The sequence below is a fragment of the Borostomias antarcticus genome (assembly GCF_949987555.1).
Source record: "Borostomias antarcticus genome assembly, chromosome: 9".
NCBI lineage: Eukaryota > Metazoa > Chordata > Actinopteri > Stomiiformes > Stomiidae > Borostomias > Borostomias antarcticus.
The window spans coordinates 1203276-1217480 of record NC_140242.1 but is presented as its reverse complement, the minus strand read 5'-3'; the positions used below and the strand labels follow the sequence as shown (position 1 = coordinate 1217480).

Sequence of the window (14205 nt, the reverse complement as noted above, 5' to 3'; positions counted from 1 at the left end):
GCTTAGGCTATACTAATTTCTTGATACAACACAACTGGAAGAGGGAGACATCTCAACTGGAATCTTCCATTGGCGCAAGAATAACGGTTTAAGGTATGACACCATTTTTCTTGCAACAAATCCTTCATACTTCATTTTTACTTTGTATCGACAGGTGTCATTTGAGCTGTTCATAGCTTTTCACATTACCTTAATGGATATACTGGGCTACTGGCAATAAATCATAACTGGTCTCTTGTGTTGTTGTGGACGTTTCATCAAACCTTGGATTTATGGGCCATATTATGGATTGCTTTGCATTTTCATAGCCTAGCCAATATTCTGTCATTGTTTTACGCAGCGAATGTCATGTCTTATCATGATGTGGAAGACAAGAGCCAGGAATGGAAGTCCATATTGAAACTTTTGATCAAATTTATATTAGCCTATAGTTTCATGCAACTTGCATGAAGCGAATAGCCTACCTTTCTGCACAGAATGGTTATAATCCATTTGGGAGTGCAGGGAACCTTTTTTTTGTAATTCACTTTACAATAGTCATAGATATGCATCGAGACAATAGGTGAAGTTAATTCACTCCTTTCTTTCTCAGAGTCCTGCTGATCCCCTGACATGAAGCTCAATTTATTAGTCACCGGCGTGGTTCTGCTGGTTGCCTTCTTACCCCGCTATGAATGCAGGGCGATTGAGAGTCCAGGCGCTGGCAGGCGCGCCCCCGCGGCGCGCACCGACCCTCAGCGCCAATCTCTGCCCATTCTATCACGACTAGGAGAGGAATACTTCATACGCCTGGGAAACAAGTACGCAAACTCACCCGAGTCTACATCGAATATGTACCCCGGGGGACCACCGGCCATCTACAACAGAGCCTTACAACTTCAGTTGACCCAGCGTCTACTACAAGGCAAAGTTGAGAACAGCAACCGGTTCATTAGCGGCTTCGCAAACCAGCTGGACGACTCGATGGAGAGAGGCAGGAGGTCGGAGGAGCCGCCCATCTCGCTGGACCTCACGTTCCACCTGCTGCGAGAGATGATGGAGATGTCCAGAGCTGAACAGTTAGCACAGCAAGCGCATAGCAACAGAAAGATGATGGAGATCTACGGGAAATGAATAGACATCATTCCATCCGCCAAAGATTCTTTTTTTTTCTTTTTTTTACATTTAGCACAAAACATGATATTCTGTACCATAGTGCTGCTTTTACATCCTTATTCTATATTCAAGTATTTATTTTATAGCTTTAACCTCAAACAACGGAGAGTAAATGGGCTTGGCTCGCAATCATCAGATACTAGGCTACCATGCAAGGATAAAATATTAAGTTTTATTATTGTATATATGTTCAAAATTAAACTGTAGCATAAACCCCTCTTTCATTCTGTTAAAATGAAATATTTGGTTGATTATAGGCTATAACTTCTGAGTTATGCGTTCAGGAGTTGATACCTGTCTGACTTTAAGTTCTATTGTATTATATGTTATTTAAGTTTGTTAATAAACTTATGAGCAAACAGTCATTTTTTGTTGTGCAAGAGAATGCCTTATATTTATATTTTTCAATAAAATCTTAAAAGCTATTTTTGAACTTCTCTGGATATTATTAAATGTAACAGTCAAACATAAATAATAGCCATTTAACTTTAAACTTTAATAGGCTATGGAAAAATCCTTATTTCTAAATGCGCATCAAATGGTAGGCCTATCTGGCCTATTCGCATTCTGTGAAATAAAATCTCTAATTAACTTAAATAGGCTGGACCGGGTTAGAGCGTTTGTAAACGCACTGTTCAGACCCTGAGTGATTTGCCTACAGGTAGCTCAATTAATTAGGCCATGTTCGGCTATTTAAGACTGCATCAAGGTCAATCAACAATTCTCTCCAATCGACTGTCAGCACTTGCCGAAATCCGCGATTTAAAATATAATGTTGTTGATACCGGATTGATGCTGGATTGATATTTCTCATTACTGACAATACCAACTGTATTTGTTGTAAATGTAGGCCTATTGTGTATACAGTAGCCAATGTGAAATGAGGAACATAGGAGACCAAACTGAGATGCTACTGTAACTATTCAGTCACCTCGCTGGAAATCATCTGATTCCTAAAAGAAGACCTCATTAAAAGTTCCGTCTCCATAAGACACACAGGGGAGATGTGTGTGTTTTGTGTATGAGAGAGAGAGAGAGAGAGAGAGAAAGAGAGAGAGAGAGAGAGAGAGAGAGAGAGAGAAAGAGAGAGAGAGAGAGAGAGAGAGAGAGAGAAACATCACATAATATTCACCCCTGGTAGCAACAACAGGGAGCTTATTACAGGCTTGAGGTGACATTGTAAAGGCTACCGTGGATGATGAGATGAAGAGATTGGATATGAGTCAATAGTGGGTTCTGTTCACCGGTGTGTCCACCTATGAGGCAGATCCACTTCTGGGAGACACTGAGAGACCGCAGGGTACTAGCACAGCAGGGGAGAAAAGGATAAATGGTACGAAGGAGCTTGTAATCTATCTCTAATTACATTACAAAACTAATCTCAAAATATGATCTAACACACAGAGAACCTGCACAGTGAACTTATACTCACGCCATTAAGTATTACGACACCAAACATCACTGGACATCCAAACAGTCTTTTACAGAGTTTGAGAATTTAAGCATGGAGGTACCGCAAGGTTCACCTCACACACACACACACACACACACACACACACACACACACACACACACACACACATACATACACACACACACACTCACACACACACACACACACGCACACACACCCTCCACTGGGCAGGAAGGAGAAGATATTATTACGTAACCTCCCCATATCGTATGTCAGCTCAGGCACTAAGACGAGTGAACTAGACACGCTCGCCGTCCGCCAGAAGAAGAGGCTCATGGATGAACAGTGCTTGAGGTCACTGGAAATGACTGTATGTACAGTAATGCTCTGTTAGCCCGCTGACATCTGAGGCCGTAAACAGTATAAGAAGGGCATTTGGATTACAACACATTTGAAGCTTGTGATAGGAGGGGAAAGTTAACCGAACGCCCGCAGCAGTCCTGCCTATCTGGGTGAACCAACGCAATCAACATCGATGCTAAAATTTGACATGTTTGATTGAAAAAAATAATAAACAAATTGCTGGTGCGTTTTCTCATATTTATTTCAATACTTCAGGAAAATCAGTGTAGAATCAGACATTAATATACAGTAATCAACAAAAAAGGTATCGTCATTAGTCAACTTGACCAAGTTTATAGTCAGTAATAAGAACTGTTATTGGACAAAAAAGCATGTCCAACATTCAAAGCCAGGAGGATTCTGGGTAGCTCTGCTCCCTCAACTCAACGTGTTCCAGGTAGAAGTTGCCGTCGCCACAGATCTAACGTCATCTCAACCTCCCCCGGCACTGAGGGGAAACGCCAGGGATATTAGACTCTATTCATCCCTATGGGGAATCACCTCATAACTGACCTTAGATCAGAATCTATGGGCAACGTTTTCCTAGGCCTGGCATCGGCGGCTAGGACGGAGTGGCGCTCTTGGCTGCGTTCTGCGGCGAGGCGAACTGTGGGGGTGGGGCTACAGAGGCGGGGGCCCTGGCGGCCACGGCGACCCCTGACGTTGCCTGGCTCCCCACTGCGGCCTCGGCGCCTGGCGCTCCTTCCTCCTCCTCCTCCTCCTCCTCCTCCTCCTCGTCTGCAGAGGGAGAGGGGACGTCAGGAGAGCAACGTCAAACTAACGGCCAAACCAGGACCACGTCAGGCCAGCCGTGAAAGATGCACCCAAGGTGTGAAACATTAACGCCAGGATGAGTTAAAGATTTTACCCGCCCCAAATAATCTCAGAGTCCTTGAACGCTGCCAGACTGGGTTTGTGTGCATTGCCCACGGCGGGGGACACAATGTGCTGATGTCATCATCTGCGTCAGCCAATCAGCGTCTTATCTGGCCCCCGGTCCCTACCTCCGATGAAGTCGATGCTGCGCAGGGCGCGGCCCTCCGCGTGGAAGCTGACGGCGTAGTGATCCAGGTTCTCGTAGCCCCGCTCCACCGTGTCCAGGTGGGCGGTGCTCGACGCGTCCCCGATCCTGACAGATGGGGAGGGGGGGGGGTCATTCATAGGGAGTACATTTAAAGCTCTATCTCTTTCATTGAATACAATATTGTCCGTCAAAAGCGTTTTATACTCACGTTTTGAGAAGAGGTTTGGCTGCCTGTAAAACGGCACAGGGAGAGAGAGCTATGCTCAATCATTCATTCATAACAACCGTATGTACGTTGTGTTTTATGCCATCGATGTGCGTGAAGGTGTTAAATGTATGCTTATACTGTACCTGTATACATTGGCTTTTCCTACGTTAAATGCAATTATTCTAAGTCATTTTGGATACAAGCATCAGCTAAGTGACCATAATGTAATGTATAATTATAGACTGTATTATGTTTCTGTTATGTGTATGAAATGTTTTTATGCTATAGACTCTTGGAAGAAATGTAGCCCCAATAGGGCTAAAAGAAATCCAAACAAACAAACAAACCCATATCTCAGGTTAGGGGTTTGCGTGTGAGCGCCTGAGCGCGGGTTCGTCCGTCCGCGTCACCTGCAGGAAGACGGCCATCTCGGGCTCCTCCATGGCCTGGATGCCGGTCTCCACCACGCGGCAGCTCTCCTCCAGGTGGTCTCCGTACTTCCTGGTCAGGCCGCGGACGTAGCTGAGCTTCTCGTCCTGCTCGGCCGTCACCCGCCCACTCAGCTCTCGCTTCTTGTCCTCCAGCAGCGTGTACAGCTGGTCGAACTTCTCACACGCCTGGGACTTCTGCCTCCTGCTGTTCTCCTGCGCAGCACGCACACGCGCGCACATGCGCACAAACGCAGTCATGCACGCACGCCCACACACGTGTACGTGTACAGGCACACACACACACACACACACACACACACACACACACACAGAGTCAGATCATGCACAGGGATGTCCGCACATCGGATGCAAGACAAAGTGTACAGTAACAGACAAACCCATAAAGCACTGCCTAGTAGCTCACTAGGTGAGTGGAAATCAGCTGACTCATACACACTAGGGACACATTCCATGTGAGATACCTGCCTGTAACTAAGTAACTAAGTAACTAAGTAACTAAGTAAGTAATTAAGTAAGTAAGTAAGTAAGTGGTTGTTGATGGGGTTCCGGGTCAGAGAGCTGGTACATTGACGTATGCCATTCACTTTCAATGGCTGCAGCCATTGACAGGGGAGGAGCTAGCTGTGTGACTGACAGTGAACGTGGGTGTGTGGGACAGGGGAGGAGCTAGCTGTGACTGACAGTGAACGTGGGAGGAGCTAGCTGTGTGACTGACAGTGAAGGTGGGTGTGTGGGACAGGGGAGGAGCTAGCTGTGTGACTGACAGTGAAGGTGGGTGTGTGGGACAGGGGAGGAGCTAGCTGGGTGAGTGACAGTGAACGTGGGAGGAGCTAGCTGTGTGACTGACAGTGAAGGTGGGTGTGTGGGACAGGGGAGGAGCTAGCTGGTTGAGTGACAGTGAAGGTGGGAGGAGCTAGCTGGGCGAGTGACAGTGAAGGTGGGTGTAAGAGGGATAGAGAGAGAGCTGGCTGTGTGAGTGACAGTGAAGGTGGGTGTAAGGGGGAGGAGCTGGCTGGGTGAGTGACAGCCCACTGGGACTCACCTCTATGGTCCGGCAGGTCTCCTCTAGCTGACTGATGATGCCCTGGATCCTGTCATTGTTCCCAACCATCATCGCTATGCCATCAGACAGCTCTGTCTGGGGGCCAGAACACACACACACACACACGTACAGACACACACACACACACACACACACACAGTCCGATCATGCACAGGGATGTGCTGGGATGCAAGAAAAAAGTACACAGTAACCGACAAACCCATAAAAAAACGCCTAGTCACTGAGTGGAACACCTGCCTGTCTGAGACAGGACAGGTGCGACCTCTCTCTGACCCCGTTTACACCTGGCATTAAAATGCGTTTTTGGTGATCAGATTGCAATCTGATCATACTAAACCACATGAAAGTACAGGTGTAAATGCGCCCAAAACGTTTTGAGGACGGATTGCGATCCGATCGGCCGTACCACCTCCGGAGGTGATCAGGGACGCATTTCGACCACATTTAATAGAAGTGTAAATGGAAATGCGTTTTTAATCCACATATCAACAACGTGGGCGGAAATACGTAGCCGTTGGAACGCGCCGGTTCCAGACCAGCAAGGAGCAGGCGTCCATGGCAGCTAGCAAGAAAGCATTAAAATGGATCCTGGTCAAGGTTGGAGTCCAGACGAGACAAAAGTGTCTACTCTCAATTTAGTCAGACGAAAATATTCAAGCACAAACAGGATGTGACGTTCGATTGTCAGCTGGACAGAGTCGATCGGATCTCAAACGGATCAGGATGAAGGTAATCGAAACGCATATTAATGCCAAGTGTAAATGTAATCAGGCTAAATCATTATCTCGATAGGAGACACATTTTAATGCAAGGTGTAAACGGGGTCTCTGACCCCTCTGCGACCTCTCTCTGACCCCTCTGCGGTCGGGCGCTGGGCGCGTTCCCCACGCCGCTCACCTTCTGTGTCTGGTAGACGCTGGCGAGCGGCGCCACCTCGCAGGCCTTGTGCTGGCCGAACACCTTGCACATGGAGCAGGTGGGCGTGCTGTGGGTCACGCAGTAGATGTTGATCTTCTCCTCCTCGTGGACCTCGCACATGGGCTGCTCCTCCTTCCTCTCCGGGGAGGGCTTGCTGCCACTACTGCGCCAGGGGAGAGGAGACATATCAATCAATCAATCAATCAATCAATCAATCAATCAATCAATCAATCAATCAATCAATCAATCAATCAATCAATCAATCAATCAAAGCTTTATTTGTATAGCGCATTTCATACCCAGAGGCAACACAATGCGCTTTACAGAGAACAAGGGAGGTGGGCATACGACCCACTCTCTACATATTCCAGAGGGAAGCAAAAAAACAGTATCACCCGGGGGCCAGATAAGTGAGCTGTAAAAATTCTTCCCTGACCCCTCTCAACAAGGCGATGGAGCAAGCTCCAGGAGTATGTTTGTCTACCGGCTAAGAACATTTATAAAGAAATAAATAACATTAAATTACATTTTCAGAGCAAGAAGGGCTAATAACATCATAGGAGAGACATGGCAAACACTGGTGTATGTCTGTGTGTGCGTGAGTGTGCCTGGGCCCAGATAGAGGCAGGGGTCAGGGGTAGGATCGGGGTAGGAAAAGGATACGGACCCGGGTTAGGGACATATGGGGTCAGCGGTTGAGTTTGGTTTTAACTAATGTATTTTAGGGTGCCTATTGTCGCCTGGGAGGGGACTACAGCTGGAGATTAGTCATGCGGCCTAAAACTGCTCTGTTTACTCTTACAGTCAATTAACGGGGATTGTCCAAGACACTATAAGCTAATAAAGTAGTGTACTATACACACTTACTCTGCTTGTTACAGTACATGTTTTAAATCTACAGTGGACTTCATAGAAAATGTTATTGCTAATGCTTGCTTGCTCCATTTAAGAATGCTTGTGCTTAGTGCACAAAGTATATTGCTTTCTCCTGTGGTTACATTGCTGTTATAAATGAGTTCTAACTGTCAAGTCTGTACCCTTCAGTACTGTTTCCTTCTCTCTACTTGATAAGGAAGCCGGGGCCTCTTGTGAAGGACTCCTTGATCTAATCTCATTTCTTTTTTAAATCTTTTCACTGCACTCTTTTACTATGTTATGTACTGTACAGTGTCCCTGAGCTTGAGAACGCCGCTTTTTAAATCTATTAATCTATGATATGGGTTATGCCTACCACCAGAGTAGATCTCAATTCTGAGAACTAGCTAACTCTGTCTCAGGCCCTGTGTGATGAACAGTGTGAGAGTCGTGCTGGACATACAGCATGACCCTGCTGAGGCTCTGACCCTGACCCAGGGATCAGTGCTTCTGACACGGACACACACCGATACAGGGAGGCACACACTGATCATACTGGTGGATGCCCCACTGTCACCCCACTGTCACCAGCAGACCTCCCGGAGTCCGATAGACACCCCCGTGTCTGCTGTGGATGTCGTAGCATGTCCATAGGATGCCCTCTCTCCTATGATGCTTTTTTAGCCTCTCTTACTCTGAAATGTAATTTAATGTAATGTATTGCTTTATAAATGTTCTTAGCCGGTAGACAAACATACTCCAGGAGCTCCATCGCCTTGTTGAGAGGGGTCAGGGAAGAATTTTTACAGCTCACTTATCTGGCCCCCGGGTGATTACTGTTTTTTTTCTTCCCTCTGGAATATGTAGAGGTGGGTCGTATGCCCACCTCCCTTGTTCTCTGTAAAGTCCATTGTGTTGCCTCTGGGTATGAAATGCGCTATACAAATAAAGCTTTGATTGATTGATTGATACTGGAGTTTACTCAGATTCAGATACAAAGCATGTCAGTGGTAATTGGTTTTGTATATACTGTATCTCTGACCCCATGTATATTTCATACACTCTACAGTATCTCTGCTGCACTCAGGGAGGGAGAGAGACTTCTGTGTGCGTAAAATAACGAAACATGATGATGCACAAGTTCTCTTTTTGATTATTAGAGAAGATTGGATCAATTTCAAGATTGGATTATTCATTTCTTCCACACTACACTGAGCAGGACGGGGAACTAGACACCACCTTGCATCTCATACGATGCAACTAATATTCAGTACAGTACCACATTACAGTAATCACACCCATTCCACTCCCAGGAAACAAGTCTCGGGGATCATCTGAGAGTCATCTGAGACGTTTGGAGAGAATGAGGATGACACGCCTCCCCAGCATGTGTGCCCTCTGCCCTAAATATCTTTCTGATGGAATCAATTCCACACAGATATGAGTCTTAGATCTGATACTTTAGAGGGGAAATAAACCATATGTTAACTTGACGGACTTAACAAAACTTTAGTCCTTTCACAGTACTTCATATGACCACCATGAACAGTCAAAGGGTTGGAGCCAGTAATGTCACAAGTGTGAGAGCATAGTGACACACGGCTGGTCCCCCTCCCTCCTCCTCTGCTCTCATCCTCCGTCCCTTACGGAGTGGAAGAGAGCTTTGACTCGTGAATGAAGTGTGAACTTTGGAGCGTAACGTCGGGTGACAGGGCAGCGAGCTGGATTACACAGCCTGGGGGGAATTCCTATTCTTATGCGCACGGCGTTCACCTCATGCATTTTTATGAGCGAAAAATGCCTGAGATTAAAGATGGCGGTTCCCTAAGAACACTCACATGTCTTGGCTGCTTCATTTTCGAGGAGGGATTCCAGCAAGTGCTTCTTCATGCACATAACATAGTGTGCCATTGGTGTGTGAATGTGTGTATGAATGGATGAATGAGAGAGAACATTGTAAAGTTTATATACCGTAGCGCTTTGGATAACCTGGAGTTGTTTCAAGTAGCCTATTATTATTATATAGTAAATATAGAATAGGCTCTATACAGTATGAGTAAATTCATTTTATTTAATTCCAATACATTTAAGAAAAATGTAATAATGCATAGCAATAGCGTTCATAAGGAATTAGTAATGAGTTGCATGGGAACACACAGAAGCTACCCATGCTCACAGGCTCTGATGGGCATGATAGCAACATGATGAACAACCATGATGGGCACTGAATTGATTGGATTGAAAAGATGAAGAATAAAATGTTCTAGTTACGTAACGTGAGAGATATGTGTTTTGATGATTAAGTCTGCATTAAATAGCCATGGCAACATGTCTGCAACAATACCTGGACGGTGCCATGCAATGGTCTGTAAGGTGCTGATTTAAGAACTTGAGTGCAATGAAAAATTATACTGTTATAATTATTATCTAATTACTACATCATACTATAATGGATGGAGTCTCTGTCTGTATGTCTGTCTTTATTTCCATTTTCTGGAGAGCCGGGCCGTGTATGGAGTTGAAATTCAGCAGGTGTATTGATCAGGACCAAAGGAAGCCAGTGTGGAGTAGTTGGAACGGGCAACGCACTAGACATGACTAAAACATGACTTGTATCTCATACAATACTAACCGAGGACCTACAAGACTTACTCATCTGTCCCCCGCTGTGTTTTTAAATAAAAGAAAGTCTTGTAATCGGACATGAAAAACTAGGAACACTATACTACAAATGGGGAACACAGAAATGTTTTGGAGTTATTTCTGAAGTCTGAACCCTGAATCATCATGCCATTGCACTGCACATTAATGGAGATATGTATCGTTCTATAGGGTCACTGTACGCTAGCTTTAGCATTATACTAGCCAGACTACAGTTTGACGCATCGCCTGCCTGGGGAGCCAGAATCTCATCTGTTCCAGGTGGAGCACCCAGCTTAGGAAAGAAACAAGTTAGAAAGCCACTATATGATTCAGCTCACCTAGTGGACTCCTGCTTGAACATATCAATGATGTTCTCCACCAGCAGGTTCCTCTGGAGGCCATAGACGCCGTGACGGTCCAGAACCACCTCGTGCCTGCAGGACGGGCACCTAAATCGGCCACCGGAGGTCACCGAGCCCCCTCTGGTCGGAAGGTAGGGGTTGGAGGCCTTCATACACAGGAGCATTAAGATGATCAACATGTATGCAGTGTGTACAGTTCAGACTTGCACTGGACAGCTGTGGCAAGGCAAAGCTAAAACAAGTGGAGCACACAATTGAGACAGACTAGCTCAACCATTATAACAACTCTAAATATAAATCAAGGCCAAGATGCATCCTGATGACCTGTGCACATTGGTTTAAACATGTTATGAAGCTAAACAGGAACATACATAGACATGTTATCAAGGAATGGCATGTTATTGAAGAAATGTAAATATACCTGGAATATATCATTGGCACACTTTCGACAGAGGTTGTGCTGACAAGGTAGGATGACCACAGGCTTCGTAAACATTTCCAGGCATATGGGACAGATGAGCTGCTTTTCCAAGTTGTCCATTACGAATCCACTGAAAGCCAATCCGGTGACTGAGACTGAGAGGACAGGAGAAGGCCACAGAAATCCTGGAAATTTTGTTCAATCAGTTCAGCATTTAAACCACGCGTTCTTCCCGAACAACAAAAGGCCCAGTGAAATGGCTCTGGTGCAAACTGTGCCTCACACGGGATATCGCGTGGCTCGTATCTCAGAGCTGGAGCTGGTGTCAGAGCTGTTTTTAGAAAGTGTCACGTCAAAGGTTGCCATGTTACTGCCCATATATGAAACTGATACTAGGAAGAGCTGAGCAGCTGATGACTCCTCTCTGCGCAACACATGGCGGCCTATTAGAACTGCACATTAACTTAATCAAAAACTTATAGGACTAATAATAGGCTATAATAATAATTAAAAAAAAACAATAATAATAATAATAATAATAGGTTAATAATAATAATAACAATAATAATAATAATAATACTTTTATTTATAGATAGATATAGATAGATAGATAGATAGTTAGATAGATAGATAGATAGATAGATAGATACTTTATTGATCCCCCTAGGGCGAAATTTGGTGTTTCAGCAATGGAAATTACAAGGTTGGAAAAAGAAACGAAAGACAGATGCAGAACAATACAAATAATAATAAAAAACGAGGAGAAACAGGGACCATATACATCCATATAAAGCACGTTTCATTGTGAAACAATCTCAAAATACAGAAACATTCACAACGGCATTAAAACAGAGACACTAATTACACATTATACAAAAAGCTTTTGTAAATAAATAAGTTGCCTTCGACCCGTCTTAAAAGAACCACGTGGTGCCAGGGTTGACTATGCCAATAAATAGGCTACAACATGTGTGAAGAATAATGACAGAAAAGCTGTTTAATTATTAAGTGGGAACAAGAACGCAGTCCCGGTGATGCTTCCCATTCATCTCTATGGTAGACCTGATCCAGCCTGGTATCTAGCGAGTACCGGTCAGTCTGACCTTCACCCCATAGAGAGCGGTCACGTGGGCGGGGCTAGCCTACTTGCCTTGACAGACAACCACCTTCGGCCAATCAGCGTTCAGCAAACTTTTCCCAAATCCAGTCGGAAGACCGGCAAAAACGTATTTTCCACCGAGAAACCCCTCTAGTGCATACTCTTGTTCTTATTTAAGTGTTGTGATTAAGTATATTTCTGCAATAACTGCACGGGATGGTCGTACCAGGCTGATCAGGGCTGAGTTGAAACGCAGCCCAGTTCCATTTCTGGCCACTATGGAGATTTAGGGGGCGCTATTTCGAGTTTATCTTACTAGTAGGCTCAACAGCTGCAGATACCCTACTCAGTAGGCCTGTCAGATGTTTGTTGACAGAAATGATAAACTTCTATCAAAAGTATGTTATTGTTAAATCTATCTGCTTTGTGAACCAAGCTATGGCTTCTCAGTCTATGACAACTTGAATGACAAGAAACGATGAGACGATGAATAGGCTACGTTGATAGGCCTAGTTGTCAGCCTATACTCTCAATTCACTTGCTTTTTGCCATTCTAGCTGTAGGAATATAAAGGGGTCAACATAACATTAACAGAATATGTTTGACATTGTGTTTCCCCTGTTCTCTCCTCCTTTCCTCCCCTGTTCTCTCCTCCTCTCCTCCCCTGTTCTCTCCTCCTTTCCTCCCCTGTTCTCTCCTCTCCTCCCCTGTTCTCTCCTCCCCTGTTCTCTCGTCCTCTCCTCTGTTCTCTCCTCCTCTCCCCTGTTCTCTCCTCTCCTCCCCTGTTCTCTCCTCCTCTCCTCCCCTGTTCTCTCCTCCTCTGTTCTCTCCTCCTCTCCTCCCCTGTTCTCTCCTCCTCTCCTCCCCTGTTCTCTCCTCCTCTCCTCCCCTGTTCTCTCCTCCTCTCCTCCGCTGTTCTCTCCTCCTCCCCCCTGTTCTCTCCTCCTCTCCTCCCCTGTTCTCTCCTCCTCTCCTCCGCTGTTCTCTCCTCCTCCCCCCTGTTCTCTCCTCCTCTCCTCCCCTGTTCTCTCCTCCTCTCCCCTGTTCTCTCATCCTCTCCCCTGTTCTCTCCTCCTCTCCTCCCCTGTTCTCTCCTCCTCTCATCCTCTCCCCTGTTCTCTCCTCCTCTCCCCTGTTCTCTCCTCCTTTCCTCCCCTGTTCTCTCCTCCTCTGTTCTCTCCTCCTCTCCTCCCCTGTTCTCTCCTCCTCTCCTCCCCTGTTCTCTCCTCCTCCCCCGTTCTCTCCTCCTCTCCTCCCCTGTTCTCTCCTCCTCTCCTCCCCTGTTCTCTCCTCCTCTCATCCTCTCCCCTGTTCTCTCCTCCTCCCCCCTGTTCTCTCCTCCTCTCCTCCCCTGTTCTCTACAGCAGTGAAGAGAAGAGGCCACACCCCCTCAAGCTCCTCTCTCACCCATAAAGGAATTGAATAAATGCTGCTTACCTCTTCCTCCCCTTCTACCCCTCCTCTCCCCTTCCTCCCTGACAGTAAGTGACTCTACCTCCCTCACTGGCGGTGTCGAGACGGGCCAATCAGCAGTCTGCCTGACTGACTAACACTCTTACTGGGCGAGGGCGGATGATGTCTGACTGACTGACTAGCACTCTTACTGGGCGAGGGCGGGTGATGTCTGACTGACTGACTAGCACTCTTACTGGGCGAGGGCGGATGATGTCTGACTGACTGACTAGCACTCTTACTGGGCGAGGGCGGGTGATGTCTGACTGACTGACTAACACTCTTACTGGGCGAGGGCGGATGATGTCTGACTGACTGACTAGCACTCTTACCGGGCGAGGGCGGGTGATGTCTGACTGACTGACTAGCACTCTTACTGGGCGAGGGCGGATGATGTCTGACTGACTAACACTCTTACCGGGCGAGGGCGGGTGATGTCTGACTGACTAGCACTCTTACCGGGCGAGGGCGGATGATGTCTGACTGACTAGCACTCTTACCGGGCGAGGGCGGGTGATGTCTGACTGACTGACTAGCACTCTTACCGGGCGAGGGCGGGTGATGTCTGACTGACTAGCACTCTTACTGGGCGAGGGCGGATGATGTCTGACTGACTAGCACTCTTACCGGGCGAGGGCGGGTGATGTCTGACTGACTGACTAGCACTCTTACTGGGCGAGGGCGGGTGATGTCTGACTGACTAGCACTCTTACTAGGCGAGGGCGGGTGATGTCTGA

General features: G+C 46.4%; 2 protein-coding genes across 2 annotated transcripts; one reads left to right on the top strand and one right to left on the bottom strand.

Moving 5' to 3' along the window:
• Nucleotides 1-612: 612 nt before the first annotated feature.
• crhb (corticotropin releasing hormone b) lies at nucleotides 613-1113 on the top strand (the record flags this gene model as incomplete). The annotated part of the gene is made up of 1 exon (XM_084443094.1): nucleotides 613-1113. The coding sequence occupies one exon, from the start codon at nucleotides 613-615 to the stop codon at nucleotides 1111-1113; it is 501 nt and encodes a 166-aa protein (XP_084299220.1).
• A 2824-nt stretch (nucleotides 1114-3937) lies between these two features.
• Nucleotides 3938-11037, bottom strand: trim55b (tripartite motif containing 55b; the record flags this gene model as incomplete). The annotated part of the gene is made up of 7 exons (XM_084443493.1): nucleotides 3938-4100; nucleotides 4204-4226; nucleotides 4614-4847; nucleotides 5698-5793; nucleotides 6616-6799; nucleotides 10473-10642; nucleotides 10918-11037. 7 exons carry the CDS (start codon nucleotides 11035-11037, stop codon nucleotides 3938-3940), a joined length of 990 nt encoding a protein of 329 aa, XP_084299619.1.
• Nucleotides 11038-14205: the final 3168 nt, after the last annotated feature.